Here is a 22,416-nt window from a genome sequence, read left to right on the forward strand (position 1 = left end):
CCATGGCAGGTTAAAAGAGATAGTCTTTATTTGCCAGTAGTTAATGCCTTTAAGGATTTAATCTTAATTTTGTGGGTACGATGTTAAAGATAGGTGGCATGCTTTAATGAAGTGAGCGTGGGAATGAGTGGTAGGGACTCTTCAGTTCTAGTTCCACTGATGACCCTGACTCACTGTGTGACCTTTGGTAAGTCCCTTAGCGGCTCAGTGCCTCAGTTACCTATATGTAAAACAATAATATGTACCTTCTTCACAGGGATGCTGTGATAATTAGTTAATGATTGCAAAGCTCTTTGTACATGTGAAACACTATAAATGCTAAAAATTATTATGCCTGCAATACATGTCATTGCATTACTATTTAAGCTGTGTTAAGAAAGCTGTAGGAGATATTTGGTCTAGTTACAAAACCTTTCAGCGAATGGTGCTTCAAAGTCTGATTTGGCTAAACTCTGGCTACAATGAATTAAAATACTTTCAAACCACTGGGCCAAATGAATCAATGCAGGTACACCAGGGATGAGTTTGGCCACTGACTTCCTTCCTTCCTTCCTTCCTTCTGTCTAACCTAGTCTCATTCAGGCCAGTACAGATAGGTACTTACATCATGCTCATCAATATAGTTAGAATCTCTTTGGACCAGTTCCTTGGCATTGACTTTAATGGATCAATGATGATTTACACCAACTGAGGATCTGGCCCTTGGTTTCCAAAAATATTCATTACAAGTTTAGCACCACCTACAGGCAATCAACCAATACTTAATGGCTAGGCTTAGGCACACTGAGTGCAAGTCAATATTATTTATATAATTATCAATCTGAAAAGTTTAAAAATAGCAATTGTACACACAGAATTTGATTGGGATGAGAGGGGGAGACACTTTGCATGTTGCTTTTCTTCTCAGATTACAAACTCTTCCAAGCAGGGGCACCGTCTCTAACGCTACAGCACCTTACTCAACTGACCTAGGATCATGACTGGGGTCTCTGAACACTACAGTAGTACACGAAATAATAGTAGCAGCGATAATTTTAGCCTATTTTTGGTAAACAGATCACGGTAGCCCTGCATCTTGTGTAGTCATTAATATAAATGCAAGCAGGGTGTGAAACATGATCCAATATGACAGGTTTCAGAGTAGCAGCCGTGTTAGTCTGTATCCGCAAAAAGAACAGGAGTCCTTGTGGCACCTTAGAGACTAACAAATTTATTTGAGCATAAGCTTTCATGGGCTGCATCCGATGAAGTGGGCTGTAGCCCACGAAAGCTTATGCTGAAATAAATTTGTTAGTCTCTAAGGTGCCACAAGGACTCCTGTTCTTTTTGATGATCCAATATGGAAGGCAACGATTTATTCCCACTTTGCACTGGTGTAAATGACCACGGGATGCACAGCAGTGTAAAATCTGGGCCCCAACTCTTGAGGACAGTGGAGCCGTGCTAATTTACACCCACTGATTTACACTCTCCTGATTTATGCAAATGTATTCATTTTTGATAAATATTCACTAAGCATTTCTGACACATAATTGCCAGCTGCTGGATTGTTTGCAAAACAGGTTTTATTACCTGCTCAGTATTTATTGTTCTCTGTGTCATGCGTGACTGGTCATGGAAGTCACATGCGATCAGGGTTTTTTTTCCTCCTTGACTGCATGACTTTTTTTTTTTTTTGGTGAGAATAACAAATAATGAAAAAATGCATCCCAGAATTTGTTTTAATGGGTCTGTAACAAAATCTATGAAAACATCAGGCCTCTCAAACATTTTCATTAAGAATCGTGGCTGCTTAGGTTCTCACAAATGATGAATAATAACAATGACTCCGATCACAATGGATCATGAGGAACCCAGCTTAAGAACCTATATGCGCAAAAATATCTTACAGTTTTTTAACTCACTGGCTGGCTGTAAGTGGAGTGTAGAAGCACCTTCTGCTCCCTGGCAACTGAAAGAAAGGGACGACAGAGCAACAATATCCATGAATTTGACAGCAACCTATGAGCCAAGCTACATTTGCCTCTATTGGATAAATTACTGCTTCAGGAGTTGGAGAAACTGCAATACAGAAGACAAACAAAAATATATTTCCCTGGGCACTTTTCCCAATTTCAATTTGGATCCTCCACATACTCATGCCTCTGTCCGCTGAATAAGACATTCTGCATCAGTCTTCCAGGAAAGGAAGTTAGATTTGGCAGTGTCCCCAATCCCTCACCTCATCCTGGATGTTGAAAAAAGAATGAGTATGCAGCACTGCCTTGCAGCAACAAATTCTAGATAGCATTTTACCAGCTAGCTTGGCGGGAGAACTTAAGCATTCTACAAAATGCTCTGCTTAATGCACTTAAAACCATTACTACTAATAAACAGAATGGTTTGATCTACTGCCACCAACTGTGGGCAAAACTGGGACATTTAGTCACCAGCCAGAGAAGGCAGTGGTGCAAGCTCATGCCAGGGTTGCCCCTGGTGCTGCGAGGACTTTAGCTTAAACAAACTTGATGTACACCAGGTGTAAATCAGTGGGAGAGTGCTGACCCCACAATGGTTTGCTTTGGTTGAAGGAAATCAATTACAAATGCACCCTTTGGTTAAGTCAATGCAAAAACGTGCGGAGACAAGGCTCCGGTCCACGCTCCAGCTGCTACTGCAGCCACAGGGTGCGCAGTGTTGACTGTGCTCACACCTATTTCCATTCTGAGGGAATAGCTGGTATAGTCAGGGATCTGCCACCCCTGCCCTACCTCCAGCTTGACTCATTCTCCACTCCATAGCAGCACAAAAAGTTCTCCCACAGAACTAGGTATTGTAACAGGACCTGCCTGTGGGCTTTCAGCTTTCTTTCCTGCCACCCTAGGCAGCAGAGCTGGATGGGTGCTGGTGGAGCTGAAAAGAAGACAGAGAGTTAGACCAAGCATCAGGGAATCATAGAAATATATGGGCTAGAAGGGACCTCGAGAAGTCATCTGGCCCAGCCTCCTCACTGAGGCAGAACCAAGTAAACCTGGATCACCCTGACAGGTGTTTGTCCAACCTGTTCTTAAGAATCTCCAATGATGGGCATTCCACAATCTCCCTTGGAAGCCCACTCATATTCCACCCTTTATGCACAGAATCCCTGTTTACATTAATTGGGATCCTGCCTGGGAGAACAAAGATAGAATTATAGCCGCAGGAAGGCTTTTTACTCTCTGCTGCTTCTTCCGCCACATGAAATATTTAGTAATAACTCCCTTCCTTGCAGTGGTTTTGTCAGGGTAAATACATTAAAGATTGTGAAGCACATTGAGATCTTCTGAGGAAAAGCACCAGATAAGAAATAGGTCGTAGTAGTAATAAATAATGCAAATTATTATTGGCATAGTATGCAAAGGACCCAGTCAGGATCAGGGCGACGTCGTGCTAGGTGGTGGACACACAGATACAAAGACATGGGCGTACATTTTCAAACATGATGAGTGAATTTAGGCCTGTGGTTACTGGGAGCTCAACTTGAAACACCCTAAAAGGGCCTGATTTTCAGAAACTGCTGAGCATCTGCTCTCTGAAAATCAGGGCTTTTCAGGAGTCTCAAGTTGGGCCCCCCAAAATGAGGCACCCAAAACTCCTAGTCACACAGAAATTTAGGCAATGATCCCTGCCCCAAAAGATTAATCTTCTGTTTCTGCAGCAGTGTAGCGGGGTGGTCTGTGGCTGGGGAGGGATGGGAAAAGACTGAGCCCAGCTGGCCCTTATAAGAGGCAGTGGACCAGGAGCAGATAGTCTCTCTCTGGCTTGCTGAGGGAGAAGGGCCTGGCTGCTGGGGAGCTGAGCAGGGTACCTAGCATGGAGCAGAGCTGGGGGAAGGCTAGAGGAGCTGGGGGAGCTCTAGCCTGGAAACCCCCCAGGCTGCAGGCCTTGTTAAAGGCCGGAAAGGTACTGGGCTTGCAGAGGGCAGCCCAAGGGTAGGGAGAGGCAGCAGATCTAAACCCCCCTTGCCGGTAATGAGTGGCATTTACACTGCAGTCTGCCCCAGGGAACGGGGGCTAGATCGAGACTGGCAGTAGCCATAGACTGAGGCAAGGTGGGGATAGAGGGTTGGGGGTTCCTCAGGGAGGGGAGACCCAGATCTGTGGGGGTACTGCCGGGGGCAGCACCCTGGCTTGAAAGGGGCACCGGGGTCCAGGAGGGACTTGGGCCCAGTGGTAAGCGGGACACCAGCCTGCAGAGGGTGCTCCGGAGGCTGGAAACGCTAATTCCCAGGATGATCAGCAGGAGGTGCCCTAGGGGTGAGTCCTGCCCCGTGACAAGCAGATTTTCAAAAATGAAATGGCTGCCTTTAAATTGATGATCTTCCTGTTTTTTGTACTTATATGGTCTCAGTACCATAGTCTCTGAGCACCTCACGACAATGTCTTTTTTCCTCTTGGCACCCCTGGGAAGTATGGCAGCATTATCTGCATTTAACACCCAAAGAACCGAGGCACAGAGAGATTAAAATCCTTGACCAAGGTCACAGAGGAAGTCTGTGGCAGAGCAAGGAGTTGACTGCAGGTCTGCCAACCATTAGGCTGGTGCACTAATCGCTGGACTACCCTTTGTCTCCATTGTTGGCCCACTCATTTCTCAATTCTTTTAGATCTATATTATTTGTTTGTACAAAGCTTCTGTTTCAAGTCCTCAAAAGTATCCATTACCACCTTGCATTTCCTTTTCTACTCCTCCTCGCATCCTTAATCAAGTTCCCAGTTACCCAAATAGTTATTAAATGTATAGTCTGGGATTATAACTGACAATGGTGCAATCTGCAAAAAGATATTTATAATAGTTCCAATCACCCTGGATTTAATTACGTGAATAAAAGGATTAGAATCAAGACGTATGGGATGGACAAAGGGTTAGTGTTTATTTTTTTAAAGAGTAATTGTATTAAAATTCTTGTAGCTTTAAAGTAGAGAAAATGGTAAATGACAAAATTCAAACCTAAGGTTGAATAATATATTAAACCATTGCTATTATTATTTATTTGTATTGAAGTAATACTTCCAGACCACACATGCTAACAACTGTAAGCCCATGAAAAGACAGTCTCTGCCCAAAAGGGTTTACAGTTTCAGCATATATTCATTTATTCTGGTAAATACATCAACAATCAAACAGCAAATATTCATTTCAATGTTTAAATGAATTCACTTCAGCCGTGCTTGTACCTGTTTGTTTGCTTTCCACAAACATTTGGGCAGTCAAGTTTAACTAGGACAGATGTTCACAGAAAGCGAATTTCAATGTAGAGTGTGCATGTATTCACAAACCAAATTTTAGATGCATGTATTCCCAAAGTCCTTGCACTCATCCAATCAGAGAACAGAAACTATATCAGGTGACTTATCTGACCAACCAAATAACCAACACATCTCAAATAGGGCCCAATCTAAAACCCAGTGAAGTAAATGGAAAGACTCCTGTTGTCTTCAATGGGCTATGGGTTAGGGCTGTTGTCTATTCTTGCAGAGAACTGTTTGTGATCATTCCATAAAGTTAAATAGTTCAGATATTTTGCACACAGAAAAACTGGCTACAATTACTGGGTAAATTATTCATTGTGAATTCTTTGCTTACTCTTCTTTTAACATGTGCTGCTGGAAATGATCACAAGAGTAATATGATTTGGGCAACTCTGTCCAATTCTTGAACAATCCACATATCTATTTCATGATAAGCACCCACTTTGCATTGGTTGCACCATGGATATCAATTTGCAGTTTGCGCTTGTAGAAAGAAATATTGCGCAAGTTCTAAATACCCAAAGATGACACCTCACTTGCAAATAACTACACATCTATTATGTATGCATTGTTGATACGTTGGGGGAAGACATGACATTCTGTCTCATTGGTACTAAAATTTGGCTTATTTTAGTGCCTAAGTGCTTTTTTGAAAATCTGATCTCAGTTGTGGGTGCTGAGGACTTTGAAAATCAGGTCTTGTTAATTAATTATTATTATATAAATATTACAGTAGTTCCTAGAGGTTTTTATGAGGACTGTGATCCATTGAACCAGACACCGTATAAACACAAAGATAAAGACCGTCCCTACCCTGGAGACTTTACAGTCTAAACTGTGACAAGATGGAATGAGTGAGTGTAACAAACAGAAGGGAAGAGAACAACAAAATAAAATCACACGGATACAAAGGGTCATGATTGTACAACTTCTTGGCTCCTGATGATCCCCAGGCTTGTTTTTTAATGCCATATAAATATGTATTTAGGGAGTGAATCCTTTCCCATTAGCAGTTCATAACTGAACAATTTAATATTTGCATGGTGAAAGATAACATGGAATAAAATGCAGCATAGTGAGAATGTAATAAATATTGTGTGAAGGATTACATTCACTAAAGAGATCTTATGGGTATAATTGGATGAAAGCACAACACTAATTACTTTAGCAGGCATGTAAGTACCCAATACCAAGCAAATAATTCATACTGATAAAAAAGTGGTCCCAGAGATGATTGAATAAATGACAGTTTTGGCTTTGCTGCCACTGCAAGGTCTTTAATCAGAGGATGCCAGAGAGCATTATAAAGTGTGACAGGCTATTTGTGGGACTAGTGTGTAGCTACTGTTCACATCAGAGCACTTAATGAACTGATTATTTAAAAGAGGAGTTTTTTCTCCTGTAAATCTCTGAAGAACAAACATAAATGCTGCATTTTGATTTTTAAATTTCACTTTGAAAAAATGTAAATGGCTTAAGTTTCAAGAACTAAGGAGACTGCTGAAAGAATCTTATTTAAATACTGACCTCTTCTCTGCTAATGGATTTGAAAACCAACTGTGGCTATGTGGCATGGATTACTCAGCCAATTTTGGCCTTGGCCTTGCATCCGTTGTTGAGAGAAAACATGTGAACTGACGTACCGTACCAGACCACAGCCTGCCTAGCTCAGTATCCTGTGTCCCTCAAGGACGACTAGCACTAGAATCTTTAAAGAAGGAAAGTGCTAGAAAGCTGCAATTTCATTATGCCAGTGGGAGTTTTGCATGAGCAAGGACTGCATGATCTGTTCCTCCATATGGTTGGAAAATAACCCAGAACCGCAACAGATCATTTATCTGCACAGGAGACTGCATAAATAGCTTCACAAAATAGAGAGAAACAAATCTTGGGACCATAGTGTTACCATCATTTATGGCACCAGAGTCCCACTGACATTAGCAGGAATTCCAGATATGGGCTGAGGGCAAGATAGCATCCTTAATCATCACTGAGGGATGATGCATTTCATGTGTGAGTTGTCAAATGGCTGGGAAAATAGAGCGTAGGTTAAAAATGATCCCCGAGCAAAGCAAATTCTCCTCTCCCCCCACCCAAACTCCAGGGAATAACAATAAATTGCTGGGTATACTTGCTACCATTGTGCAAGTTTTAAGATTCTGGCATTAAAAATACATGTGGTTTTGTCTAATATTAATTAATTATTTCTACTGCCCTTAAGACAGTTAATGGTGTCTATTAATTCACTTGTAAGATGTTCGTTTTAATGTCATTCTCATCATTGTAAGCCATTTAAAATGAGGACATTGAAAGAAAAAGCTTTGTTTCACTTTATTTCCCTTCCAATATTGTAGTAAAAATTAACTTCCCAGTATTAATGGAAAAGAAAAGATAAATTATACCTAAGATAATTGCAATATAATTTCTAAAGAGAGTGACACTTAGTTGACAGCAACACGTCCAGGTTTATATTTATCTTTCCTATGTAACTAAGTTTATGTACTCAATACAGTAAAGAGCCTGATAAACATATGGTTTCCTATGGTGAGCTTTTCACTCATAAATATTAGTGAAGTTCACAAGCTCAGAAGAAATGATAAATAGTTTATGCTTTCATGTAAAATCCCCACTGGAAAATCAGCAAACTTTGAATTGAGCCAAAATAATACCGATTTTTGCAAACCAGATGAAAAATCTGTTTGAGTAAATAGGCCGTTAAAATGAGGGGATGCAACTGTTTTCAACAGCATGACTGAAAGAGTCTGCATGCAAAAGATAGCTGATCCCTCTGGCTATTAATTGCTGCATCCTATAGCGTTATCTTCTTATAAATGAGATTCCACTTTTAAATAAAAACACTTGTTTACTCTTGAAAATCTATCTTTTTTGAGTCCGTATTAAGATACAAAGCCGTGGGCAATGATGTCTCTCTCTTCCTTAAATGAGTCAAGAGCTGGCCTTTAGGGAAATGTGCTTGTGCAGCATATTCATACCCTGTATAATGCATCCTAAATATTTTTCAAGCAGCTTCAGAAACTATCATCACAGATGAAAGCTGGTAAGAAACAGCCATGATTATAAAATACATGGGTGAGAAAGGGGAAGCAATGCCCACTTCTGAATGTCCTGACATTTGATTTATCCCACATCATAATGATCAGCCGCTCATAGTAATTTCCCTGTTTACTACTCGCTAGCAGTGGCTGATGGTGCACCTGTGCCTTTTCCCCCAGCCCCCCGTCTGCTGACTGCAGCCATTGAGAATCAGGTGACTGAAACCTTTTAGATAAAAGTTAATTAGCCAGCACGCTGCAGATCAAATCTTTCCAGTGCAATGCCAAATGGAAACCTTCCAGGTGGCTGCTGGAACTGTTCTTCACTTACCATCCCCCTCAACATTTCAAAGCTGGTAATTCATTTCAAGTGAGAGTCAATGAAGCAAATACAGGGGAACACATCAAAAAGTTCAGCATCATCTTTCAACCTGTTGGAACGTGCACTTTCACATTTTGCACAGGCGTGCATTTACCAATATACGGTTTAGATTAATAGATTCCAAGGCCAATGTGATCATTTAGTCTGATCTCTTGTATAATACAGGCCATAGAAATTCACTAAAATAATTATAGAGCAGATCTTCTAGAAAAAACACCCAATCTTGATTTAAAAATTGTCAGTGATGAAAAATCCACCATGACTTTGGTAGCTTGTTTCAATGGTTAATTATCCTCACTGTTACAATTTTGTTTTAGTTCCAGTCTGAATTTGTCTAGCTTCAGCTTTCAGCCACTGGCTCATGCTGTACTTTTCTCTGCTAGATTGAAGAACCCATTATCAAAAATGTGTTCCCTATGTAGCTACTTAAACAGTAATCAAGTCACCACTTAACCTTCTCTTTGTTAAACTAAATAGACTCAAGGAGCTAAGTCACTATAAGGCATATTTTCTAATCTGTTAAATATCTTCGTGGCTCTTCTTTGAAAGCACTCAAGTTTATCAACATCCTTCTTGAATTGTATACACCAGAACTGGACACGGTATTCTAGCAGCAGTCAAGTCAGTGCCAAATTACGAGGTAAAACAACAAGATTCTCCTGTTCATGTATCCAAGGATCACATTAGTCCTTTTGGCTAAGGTATCATACTGGGAGCTCTTGTTAAGCTGACTGTCACCATGAACCCCAAATCTTTTTCAGTCACTGCTCCCCAGAATAGAGTCCCTCATTGTGTAAGTGTGTCCTACATTCTTTGTTCCCATGTAGCCACGTTAAAATGCATATTGTTTGTTTACCAAGAGATCCAGATCAATCTGTGTCAGCGATCTGTGCTCTTCATTATTTACCACTCCCCCAATTTTTGTGTCATCTGCAAACTTTACCAGTGGTAATTTTGTGGGTATTTTTCCAGGTCATTGATAAAAATGTTAAATAGCATAGGGACAAGAACCGATCCCTGTGGGACCCCACTAGAAACACACCTGCTTGATGATTGTTCTCTGTTTACAGTTACATTTTGAGACCTATCAATTAGTCAGCTTTTTATCCACTTAATATGTGCCATGTTAATTTTATGTTTTTTGTAGCCATGTTGGTCCCAGAATATTAGAGAGACAAGGTGGATGAGGTAATATCTTTTAGTGGACCAACTTCTATTGATATGAGAGGCAAACTTTTGAGGTTACACAGAAAGCTCTGTGTAAACTTGAAAGCTTGTCTCTCTCACCAACAGAAGTTAGTCCAAGAAAACATCTTAATTTTATATCATTCTAGTATTTGAATCACAATGTTGAGCGTAAAGTGAAATGCCTTACAGAAATCTACCGGTATTACATCAATACTATTATCTTTGTCAATCAACCTTGTAGTCTCATAAAAAAATGGATCTCAAGTTAGATTGACAGGCTCTATTTTCCATAAACCCATGTTGTTGGACATTAATTATATCATCCTCCTTTAATTCTTTATTAATAAAGTCCCATATCCACCTGTCACAGGGGAGCTGGTCTCTGTGGATGGGCTGAGCCCAATCCAGCCAATTAAAAGAGGGCTCAGATACACCTGGGTCTATAAAGAGCTGCTCATAGGCAACTGGGAGGAGAGACCTAGGCAAGTGGAGCCCTGAAAGGAAGGACTGATACCGGCTTAGCCCTGGTCAGCAGAGGCCACACTGGAGTATGGCTAACTACTGTGGTGGGTCCCCGGACCAAGTGCTGTGACTCCAAGAAGGGAGCAGAGCTGGAGGAGGCAAGGAAGCTGCCAGGAGCTGGAAAGCCAGAGATCCCTGGGAGGGGTGGCCCTGAAGCCTGGGGGTCAGGTATTGACTTAAGGCTACATTCTGTTTGCTTGTTAAACTTTGCTATAAACGAATAAACCACCTTGACTGGGACTGGGCATAGCAGTGCATGCTTGGAGGTGGGGTGCAGTGGCAGTCTCCTGGTGACACCCCTCCCCCCATTATTTTGCCCAGGATTGATGTCAGATTGACAGGCCTATAATTACCCGAGTCATCCTGTTTACCGTTTTAAAATATTGGTACAATATTAACTTTCTTCTAGGTTTCTGGAACTTCCCAAAGTTCCAAGACTTATTGAAAATCAAAATTAACAGTCCAGTGAGCTCATCAGCCAGCTCTTTTAAAACTCTTGGATGCAAATTATCTGGACCTGTTGGTTTAACATGTCTGACTTGAGTAGCTGCCATTTAACATTGTCCCACGATACTAGTGGAATGGAAAGCATGTTCTCATCATCGTATGACATGACTAAATTATCTGTTTTTATTCTCCAAATTCAAAACAGAAATATTTACTGAATGTCTGCACTATTATTGATAATTCTATCTTTTCCATTCAACAGTTAGTAATATGCTATCCACATATACCTACAGAGAGAGGCAGACATGAGCATGAGTTGGCCTTTTGGACAATTAATCTGTATATATTCAATGACAAAAGTCCCTTACACTTAGAGATGGGCATTGTTTTTTTCAGCAACTAGTTTGACAAAAGAATGGATTTTTTTTGGTTGAATGAAACTATTTGTGAATTTGGGGTCCAATTGAGTGAATCATTTCAGTGAAATAAAATATGGGAGGGAAAAAATTCAGAAGTCGGTTTGTTTTGACATGTTTGAAATGAAACATTTTGACTTTTCATTTTGAAATGTTTATTTAGAAATTTAGCGACAGTGCTTGTTGATTCTGAAAAAGGATTCTCTTCAGTCTGGATGAACTGAAGTCATAGACTACACACAGGAAATCATGCAATATTTTCCATCCATCATCCAATTCTTCTACTAGTACAAAGCCTATTGACACAGGGAATATGGTGAGTCAAACCACCCCATGTCACGTACAAGGCTGAAATGCCAAATAAATGATTTAAATAGGCTCTTGAATCTGCTGATCTGTAGGTCACACTGTGAGGAGGAGGATTTCCAGTTAGATGAGGTGTGTAATAATATATAAAATTACACTTGGAGTCAATGCATTAAGCAAGGAAACCAAAGAGCTAAAACTATAGAAGGAACAAATATTACTTCCCAAACTGATGCCAATATTAGTTTCCTAGTCTCTAAACAAGGGCTGTCCAATCACCTACTGAAAAAAAACACTGTACAAACAAGGACACCATTCCATTGGGTGTCCCTTCCTTTATGGACTTAAAGGTTATAGACAGTGGGACTGTAGTTGTAAATACAGTGGACTGTGGAAATTCTAGCAGTCCTATAGCTGGTACTGCACACATCCCTATGCAGAATGTGCACATTGTAAAAACAAGAATCACACTGTTTCTGGGGAACACATTTGTAATGTTGAAGGAAAATGATAGGGATCTAACCCTGAGCTTATGAGGAGGCTTTGGTTCTGAAGCAGTAAACACAGGAGAGCACATACACATATTCCTACTTTTAATGGTAGACAATTGCACAACCAAGAGCTTCCGCCTAACACAGGAAAGATACAAAACAACATTTGTATGACCAAAATGCCTGTTGTGCCTTCAAAGTTCGCATTCGGATGGATTAAAAATTCTCAGGTTGCTGTCCAGACAGGGCCTGATTCTTGGTTACTTTGGCCTTTAACACTACTCTGGATGCTTAAAGAGACCTTAGCTTAAATGAGAATCAGGCCCCATAGTGCTAATAGTGTACATGTAGGAAGTAGTCCTGAACCAGAATAACTCAGCAGGAGTTGGATGAAAGCAAGAATCAGCTGAACGCCCCTTTGCATGTGAAGCTGGAGGTCAATCAAAAGCCCCCCTTTAAAGAGGCTCCTTCATATCTCTCAGTCTACAACAGGCACGCTTCATAACATTTTAATATTAAACTGTGTGGGATGGGAGAAAATGAACATTAAAGCAAATGAAATAGTGTAAGCTTTGTATGGTATTGAGAGAGCCTTTATAAACTTAAGTATTTGGATTCAAACAAATTTAGGATGATGATGTAGTTTTTAAACGATCAAATATTGTAACGGCATTACTACTTTGCCAACAATGACTTCTGTTTTGGAAACATCTCCTTGATTATTATATATGACAGAAGACTGCCTTCTCTCTATGCCCACTTCCCCAAATGCCTGCCTACTCACAAGCACTCAGACTTGCTTGGGACTTGTGGGTCAATATCACTTCTGAAGGTACCACATACCCAGTAAGGTCATGCCATTTGGCACTCAGTATCCGTTGACACTACAAAGCCTTTTCTAATCGTAAGCTTGATTTTACAACTGAACTGCAAATTAAATGTGAAAATTCCATTTGCTGCAGCAGCAGCACCTGCTGTACGCCCAAATTTGCCATTTTAGCAGGGATTCGCCATTTAATCTAAAAATGTATCTTTATTTTCCTTTTTGATGCCCCAAAGCCACAATCAGCTGGTTCCCACTGCCCAGTGGTGCCCCAAAATATCCCATGCCTTGATATCAGATACTAGAGAAACCTGCTGGAGCACAGAACCAGAATAACAGAATAACCAGAAAGGCATAATGTCTCCTTGTCCCCTCCTGCTATATCCATCTCTGAGAGTGTCATCTCCACACAGAACTCCCTGTGAAGCTCTGTAGCTGTTTGTTTTACTGCACTGCATGGTTTTGTGAGGTTTCTTTTTAATAATAAATCTTGGTAAAACTGAACAGCTGATGCTTCATTTGTAGTTCACCCTTAAAACAAACTTTTTCAGTATGAAAATTTAGAGAAGATGGCTACAAAAATAGTCAACCTCCTCACACATACTTCCAACAACACTACCTATATCCATACTCTCTCCATACCACTGACTCAGTTTTGTAGAATGATTTCATTTTCGACCATATGCTTATGAGTCATCTCCCTGGAAAAGTTGGTGAATGGCAATCAGAAATCTTGGGATTGGAAGGTAAACTATTTTGTCGGTGTATGTAAACATTCCACGTAATATTGCATAGAAGAATGCTATCCAAGACTCAGTTTCTTGGTATCTTTGGTCAAGAACTTCTGCCTGCAAATTAATGGCCTGTCAAAACTTCAGTGCGATTTGCACTGATATTAAAATGAAATAAATCCGGATCTGTTTTGCCCAATGATATCTGTAAATTGCTACAGTTTCCTGATAATATTACGATTACTATTTAGGGAGAACTTCATGAAGTAAACAGTGTTTCTTGGTAATAATTATGTTTAGATTTATTATCAGAATACATTAGTCATTAGATATTGCATAGAGAATAGAAAGCTGGACAAGAATGGCATGTTTTACTCTATATAGCATTGTGTGTGGTGGGGGATAATTCTAAGTTTTCAATCTAAATGACTTCTTCTGATGCAATGAATAGGGTGCCATGTTCTGTTGTTGTGATAGTAGCTCCAGGAATGTAGAATTTGACAAAAGGTCAGATTTTTTAAAGGTATTTAGTCATTCAAATATGCAACTAGAGGCACATGATGAAATTTCTGAAACCACCGAGTTCCCTAATTCCTGTTGGGAGAATTCCACAGCATCACAGAGTGCTCTGGGCATGGGCATACTATACATGGTCTCTACCTTTATCATTCTAATGCCAATATTTGTGATTAACCAGTTCAATTTTGGAGCGGCTTCTCCCTTTTCACTCTACTATATTTGACTTTTTAACCCTTTACTCTCCTATATTGGCTCTTGATGGGATAAGATCCACTTGAAGGGCACCACCGTCCGCTTTCCTTTCAGTTAAAGTCTGCTTCCCTACACTTCGGTTGTTAAATGGGCCTCCAACAGCAATACAAAGGTCTGCCTTGAGGTGGAAAATAAGGTGTTTTAGAACTTGTGTTCTGCATTTGTCAGTACATTTCATGGCTACCAACCCACTCCAAGATACATTAGGAATCCAAACATCGAAGCCAGGCAGCCTGAGATAGATACCTAACAAATCTGAGGGCCTCTGCTGCATATTTTATATTGGTAACTTTGTTTGGTTTTGTGATGGAACAGAACAGTAGGAAATGTTCTTCAGGAACAAATTGAATAGAAAGAGCACTGTGCCTGCCTGCTGGAAGGAAGTCTAGCGTGCTACAAAAATGTTAGGCAACCTTAATCTAGGGGTGGCTGCTGCTTCGCCTACAACATATATATATATAGAGAGAGAGAGAGAGAGAGAAAGAGAGACTACTGATGTTGCATGTTTTGAAATTGCCAACTATGTATAGTCCCTTCATGGGGAAAAACAAGCTGCCCCTCAGACGAGCACCCTGCTGGGAAACGTTATTTTAGAAAGTGGGCCCCCCTGTTTCGTGAAGCCGCTGAGTGACAGGGGCTGCCCCGCACCGGGGTATTTACAGAGCAGGTTGCAGCAGCAGTTTGGCCGGCGTCCCCCCCGCTAGCCTGAGCCAGCCGTTTCGGTGCGTCGTTGTCCGTGGTGCTGAAGTGAGGAGCCACTGCGCCCGCTCACTCCGGACCCCTGGGATACGGGACCCGCCCACGCCCCGCGGCTCTGCGGGACACCCCGGGAGTGAGGCGCTGGATAGTTATACTTTGTCGGGGGCAGGGCGAGCTGCCCTATCCCCTGCTCGATTCACAGTGGACCCCCCCCCCACACACACTGCCCCTGTCCCCATCCCCAACGCGCCGCCCCGGGGCCCTTACCTGGCTCTCCCTCGGGAACTCCCGGAGCACGATGCTGATCACCGGGAGGCGCAGGGCCGAGGAGACGAACTCCAGCTCCAGCATCTCCCCCGTGCTCTGCGGGAAGGCGAGGACGGCGGAGACCCCCTGCACCACCACGGTGTGGCAGAGGCTCTGCAGGAAGGAGAGCGGGTCGCTGCTCCAGGAGGAGCTGGGGGAAGAGAAAGGCAAGAGCGGCAGGTCGCCCAGCCCGGCCTCGATGGCCATCACCACCTCCAGGGACAGGTTGTAAGGCAGCAGCCCGCTCACGCGGTTCAGGTTCTCCACCCCCGAGAGCAGCGCGTCCCTGGGCCGCAGCAGCAGCAGCTCCTGGTCTCCGCTCGCGTTGCCAGTCGGGTTCCCGGTGCCCAGCTGCGCCCTGTCCCCGATCCGCTGCCTCTGGATCCCGGCGCCCTGCCAGCCGCTCGCCCTGGGAGTTTGCGCTGCTTTGTGCGCACTTCGTCCCGCTTTGCTCCCCCGGCTCCCTTCCCCCTGCGCCCCGGGAGCGGACTCCGGCGCGCCTCCCAGCTGGGCGCCATGGCGCGCCCCCCAGCTCCAGCCGCGGTGGCTCCGGGAGGTGGCCGCCCAGGGCTGCAGGTGGGCCGCCCCGATCCTCACCGTGTGCCCGATCCGCTTGAGGATCTGGCAGGGCTGCGGGTGGGAGGAGGAGCCGGGCACCCGGGCCAGCACCAGGGCGCAGGGCGGCAGCAGCAGCAGACAGACTCTGCTCAGGAGCCACCACAAACCCAGTCTCCACATCACTGACAGCCAGCGGCCGGGGAGCCGGGAGAAGCGACCGGCCCCCTTCCCCCTCCCCGCTCAGCCTCCTCCTCCTCCCCCGATCCCTGGCGCGCCTCTCACCGCCCAGCAGCCAAAGCCTGGAGCAGCTCCCCGGCCATGGGAGCGGTGGCCAGCAGCTCCCGTCACTCCGGGCGCCCTGGGGCTCCGGCGCCAGACATCAGCCCCAGCGGGTGGCAGCCAGGGGGACCCTCCTTCCCCAGCGCCTCGCTGAGCAGCATGGATCGCCTACCCCCACCCCCAAATACCCACCCACCCCCCGCCTCCCCCGAGGCTCCCAGGGCAGGCGGCGGGCCAGGGAGCCCCGTCCGCTCGGCAAAGCGCCAGCGCAGGGAGAGACACGGAGAGCAGCCGCGCCAGGCGCCCGGAGCATCGCTCCGCGGTGGCTAGGAGATCCCTCCCCGGGGAGCCCAGCCCCACATCTCCGCTCGGGGAGGCGCCCAGCCTGCGCCCTTCCTCCGGCTCTTCTGCCCTCGCTTCTCCCGCGTCCCTTCTCTCCTGCCCCCGCCGGCGCACCGAGCTGGGGGGCTGGCTCCCAGGCGACAAAGTTGCCGAGCTGCTGGATGGCGCCGGCCCGTCGCTGGGCTGCGCTACACTCCCACCGAAAGGCGCTCTCCCAACGCCAGCGGGCAGCCCCAGCGCCGGGGAAAGTCCCCTCCTGCCGCGCCGGGAGCCGGAGCGCTCCGCCCGCAGTCCCTGCGCCCCAGCGCCCCCCGGGCAGAGCCTAGAGCCCGCCTGGGCAGCTCCCCGCCAGCGCCCTGGGGGAACACGGGGCACAAAACTAGCGGGAAGAGTCCGATTGGCAGACAAGGGCTAGTTATAGCTCCGGTCTAAACAGTTCTAGCCCCACGCTCGTTTTGTAACCTGGGCGCTTTTGTATACGGCCACGTGGACAGCCAGGGTCCCCCGTCCTAGGCTCCGGTGCGCCTGCTTGATACCGCCTTTACTGACACGCACAGCAAGCTCCCTGCATGGATCTGGACAACAGTCCCCAGAGGCAGCGTCTACACAAGCGCCAGGATTGGCCCACGTCATCCTCTGCGGTTGCAATTTCATACATTCAGGCCACCCGGTCTTTGGGGTGCTAGTTGTGAGTTTCTCAATCATGGTTCCATTGGCTCACTATAGAGCTAATGTTTCTGAGCGGTAAATAGCAGCGATAGAGCTCCAGATCCTTCCCTTCTCAGACTGTTCTTAACTTCTCCAGGATGAGTTAGCTGCCAGACATGCCAACTTTTATCATTGGCCCATAGTATGATCTGCAGCCTTGTCTTACTAAAGTCAATGGCACTGGTCCCAGAGGGTAAGTAAAGGCAGCAGGACTAGACACTGAATTTGTACCATACCAGATTTCTCACCTCTGCACCGCTCACTTCTGGGAATCCAATATTGCTCTAAATGTCCTTTCCATTCAGCTACTGCTTCAAATTTCATAAGTCTTCAACGTGTGGGACGTGCAATCATTGATCACCAAGCCATCACCCTTTGTTAGAATTACGTGTAGAAGAAAACTCTTTTGTACAGAGAAAATAAAATTCAAAGGGAGAAAGAAAGAAATGGGGGGGGGGGAGGGGTGTGTGTGAGTGAGTGTGGTTGTCTCCATTCCTAATGCACAATTGCACATCATCATTTGAGCTCTTACTAATTCACAAGTGGTAAGAGTACCCCAGCATTTGGGGGGGAGGGTGTTGTGTAGGTCAGGACTATGTTGCATTAGCAAAGATATAAGGAGAAAATGTTCCAGCACGTAGTTGTATGATATCCAACTCCTACAAATGCACTCAATTCACTCCTCCATTTCTTCTTTCTCCTCCATTCTTCTCATACTTTTAAAAATCATTTCCATTTACTTCCCACGCTTATCCTCTTTCCCATCCTATTTATCCCTTGCTTTTTTGTTCCTTCTCCATTTCTTTTCCTTTGAGGAAGGCATCCCTTTAGATCACAAGGTGCATCTTTGAAGGTTCCCAGCTTCTTTGGTTGGGAGAGATGTTTTGAACATGGCAAAGAACCAATCCAGCCTATAGAAAAGTGGGCCTTTCCAGAAACACACACACTTAAAAATTAGAGGTGTGATAAAATAAGAATCCACTCAAATCTTGGCTCACAATGCCAATTAGCTTGACCCACATCCTTTCCTGAGGTTTGGGAAAGCTTGGGCTAATTCCCTTTTTCCTTTTGTGTACCTCAGCAATTCCTGGTTTTCAGGTCAGACTGCAAGGAGAAATCTTGCTCTGTTGTGAGAAGGAATTTATGTGGCATTTCTCATCCACTTGAAACTAGGACATACTAGAAATCTCATAAGAAAACTAACATTCATATGGTTTCCAGTCCAGTTTCCAGACTAAGATGCTTTATAAAGTTTGTTATAAGCATTTACACAGGCATCCAGGCTTCTAAACCAAGCTGTTTGAAGTTTGTTCATTATTAGTTGGAATCCCAGGTGCAGTGAAACTTGTATAAGAAACTACTCTAGTTATGCAAACTTCTGATTTAAGAGTCAATTGCAAATTATCATGCAAGGTGTACCACCTTGCTCCATATTTATTAGAACTTCTTGGAAGCAATGGACCTCCATCTGTTCCTTGTGTGCACATTTCATTATAGTAAAAAATGGAAGTTTTCAGGAAAATGAAGTAAGATTATTACTGTAAGAGTTACAGTAAGTAGCATAATAGAACTGGGTGAAAAAAATACAGTAAACAATTTATTCAATACTTTTTCTGCTTGTGAATTGTTGATGAACAAATCATAATCTTCACTTTTGTTCCTTATCCAAAACAATTCACAAAATAATTTCTGCAAATAATTCTTGGTCAGGAGCTCATTCATGATTGCAAATAGTCAATATGAGACATTTGAGCTATTTTGATTGCACACATAGTTCAGATAATATGTTTCTGTGCTCTGACTGGAGGAGTGCTACTTTTCAAGCTATCATTCCAATCTGAATATTCCTAATGATGAAATCTAGATTTTCTGTCTGCAAATATTCTGCAATATATATTTAGAATTTGCTCTTTCTGCAAATATTCTTACCAGCAAAATTCTTTGTAATGGTCCGGATTGAGAAAGCACTTAAACATGTGCTTAATTTTAAGTGCACGAGTAATCCCATAGACTTCAATGGGACTACTGCTGTGCTTAAAATTAAGCATATGCTTTTCCTGGATCAAGGGCAGAATATCTGTGGGAAGTGATTCTAAAATGGGCACAGAAACTAAGTGAATTTGTTTAAATAATTTGAATGATCATGGATATTTTTTTTTCTGTATTTGCCCAGCTATAAATACTCATGTGGAAAAAGATACAGTTTGTTCTGGTAGCTAAGGGAAACGCTGTCTTTAAAAGAGTGTCAACAATGAGCTAGTTTTCTTACAATGTCACATTCTCATTCCAAAGGTTGACAGTAGAATAAGTTACCAGTCTTGACAAATACTCGACCTTTTCAACTTTTAACTTAATGACTGGCTGTGTTCCCCCATACATTGGAAGCTAACGCGGGGAGTTCATTCACTGAGCACACACATGACACTGGCAGTGTGAAAAACGCCACTTTTGCTGTTGCATTTCTAAGGCATTAGACTAAGACCTTGCAGAACACTGCAAACGGAGAAAAAAACAAACAAATGAATGATCACATTAAATAGCTATGAGTACAGTTCTGCTGCTGCAATTGAAGGGTATTAAGGAATGATGAATGGAGTAAGTATTCAACATTGATAACCTCAAAGGGATTAAGGCATCTAATTCCCAGTGATTGATTAATGGGATTAGGTGCCTAAATCCCTTTAAAGATCTGGGCCAGATTATCCCCTTGAGTGGGAGAAACCTATGGGAGAGGAATATTTACCAAGGAAAGATAATGAGATTCCTTACCCAGATTGTTCTAACCATCATTCCTTGGAGGAGAGGGATTCCTAGGAATGCAGAGGCAGGCAGTTGTTCCTGTCCCTAGATCAGCATCTTTTAGGGCATCCATGTGGAAGGCTTGCCCCATTGTGCAGGTGGAGAGACATCACGTTGCCATTGTCTTCCCATTCATGACTATGTTCTCTAGCTCCCTCACTCTGAAGGAAAAATCCTATGGGATTACCAGGTGGCAATAGTAGGCAGAATGACTTTTTTGCAGTTCTTCCTTTAGCTTCTCCTAAATTCTGAAACCCCACAAGGCACCGACTGAGCAGTAGTTGTACAATGCAAAGTCTGTGGTTTCAAAGGAAGATGGGGGCAATGCTACGCCAGGTCTGCTCCTGTCTGTTCTAACATAGGCAGTGCCCTATGGATCTATGCAGTCCATAGACTCGCAGGCCATGCACCTACCTTTTCCTTGACCCACCCAAACAAACCCTTCCCATACAGTCATGGAGTGCGTTTCTCCAGAATTTGGCTGTGGTAGGGTGTATACCCCATACTGGAAGTGACAGGGTTAAGGGGAGCCGGTGAGACCAACTAGCCCATTCTCTGGCACCTAGTGGGGAGACAGGTAATAAAGGATTAAATCCAGCTGGGAAGTTTCTGTAAAGGAAGGCCTGCAGGGCACGTGGGAGAGGACACTTAAGAGAGAAACTTGTGGGAAGGAACTTATACCTGGTACTGTTCCTGAAGGGAGAGGGCAGCTGGGGAGCAGCAGAGTCCTAAAGCAGGCCTGGAAAAGAGAAGCTACAGGGATTGTTTTAGGAGGAGCTCGGCGTCCATGGAGAAAACCCCCAGAAGCAGCTCTCTGTAACAGAGCAAGGAAGAGCTCTGCAGAGCAAGGAGGCGAGTGGTGGAGGTGGCCCTGGCGGAGGAGTAAGGAGGCGAGCGGCGAGCCAGCAGTAGGGTGAGGAGGCAGGCAGGAGGGTCTGGCTGCAAGTAGGGGAGTGAGGAGGGACACCGGAGGCAAGCGGTGGGCAGATGGTGAGGAGGCGAGTGGCGGGCTCATGGGCAGCGGGTGGAGCCCCCCTTCTGGGGAGGCTAGCCCTTGACTACACCCTTTCTGCCTGCGCTCCTGCCCCTGGCAGCTGGCGCCCCGAGACTAGGGGCGGCTCTAGCTTTTTTGCCGCCTCAAGCACTGCAGGCAGGCTGCCTTCGGCATTGCGCCTCAGGGAGGTCCGCCGGTCCCGCAGATTTGGTGGCGGGTACGCCGAAGCTGTGGACCGGCAGACCTCGCGCAGGTGGGCTGCTGAAGGCTGCCTGCCTGCTGCCCTCGCAGGAACTGGCAGGGCACCCCCCGCGGCTTGCTGCCCCAGGCACACGCTTGGAGCGCCGGTGCCTGGAGCCATCGCTGCCCGAGACCCCTTGCGCCTGGAGCTGCAAGCCCCCAGCCCAGAGAAGCCCTGAGTGCCCCCCTCACCTGCCTGGAGGAGCCTTGGGGCCAGCCGCAGCCGTGCCCCCCTTCCTGTCCCCTCCCCTCCCCTCCCCAGACCCAAGCCACCCAGATACGTTTTTCATTATTACTGGACTTCTATTATGTAAAAGCATTTTTAAATTTACTTCAGAATTGTTATACAGACACCCACTTTTACCAACAAAGCAAAAGAAACAATAATAATAAAGACAAGAATGTGCAAAGCGCCTTATTTGTGTTTCTATTCTGTTAGGTCCAGTAAAGAGATAGCTGTGCATGATTTTAATTATTGTGTCCGAAAAAAAAAAGGCAAAACCCCTGGCCCCCCAAACCTGACATAAATAAATTACAATGATCTGATGTATACATGTGCATATTACTTTATTGACTTTAGGAAAAATGAATAGTTTTAAGAAAAAGTGTAAGTGCACCACCAGCAAGAGTTGGTGGCTGCGCTCTGAGGCCACCAAAAATTGTGTTGCGAGAACCCTGGGCCTAAGACATGTTTTGGAGTCATCATTCCATGCCTGCTTCCTCCTTGCTCCAGTGTGGGAGTAGGCACTGGGTACTGGCTATACTAGCCACCCGCCATGCTGACTCAAATGCCCTGCCCAGTGGGTGGGTGGGGAAGATGGCAGGATTCCACCCACTCCTTCCTGGTGGCTGGCCTCTTTAAGGGGACTCGGGGTGCAGTGTACCCATGATGGGCTTTAAGGAGAGCCCACCTGAAAGTAATGAATTGCTTAGCTGGCAGCTAATTGGCTCATTAGTGTCTGGGTTTGACAAAAGGCTACTGACCTCTGGTGCTTCTGGAGAGAAGGTGCTCTCAAGGAGCAGAGCTTTCAGGGAAAGGACTTTAGGGAAGGACCTTCCAAATGACTGCAGGCTGCCCAGTTTGTGAGGCA

The 22,416-nt window shown here is 44.6% G+C and overlaps 1 protein-coding gene across 2 annotated transcripts in view; it reads right to left on the reverse strand.

Annotated features, from left to right (window-relative positions):
- Positions 1–16,364, reverse strand: part of GRIN3A (glutamate ionotropic receptor NMDA type subunit 3A) — a 98,692-nt gene extending 82,328 nt beyond the window's left edge. Inside the window, exons 1-2 of one of the 2 annotated variants that reach the window (XM_045022197.1) lie at positions 16,246–16,364; positions 15,367–15,556 (exon numbers count right to left, since the gene is read on the reverse strand). In XM_045022197.1, coding sequence (XP_044878132.1) covers positions 15,367–15,556; positions 16,246–16,283 — 228 coding nt within the window. In that variant the 5' untranslated portion in view covers positions 16,284–16,364. Of the gene's footprint in view, positions 1–15,366; positions 16,149–16,245 lie in introns of those variants that run through there. The other variant, XM_045022196.1, reaches the window with a different exon arrangement.
- Positions 16,365–22,416: the final 6,052 nt, after the last annotated feature.

The sequence above is a fragment of the Mauremys mutica genome, chromosome 6 (assembly GCF_020497125.1).
Source record: "Mauremys mutica isolate MM-2020 ecotype Southern chromosome 6, ASM2049712v1, whole genome shotgun sequence".
NCBI classification, from domain to species: Eukaryota; Metazoa; Chordata; order Testudines; family Geoemydidae; genus Mauremys; species Mauremys mutica.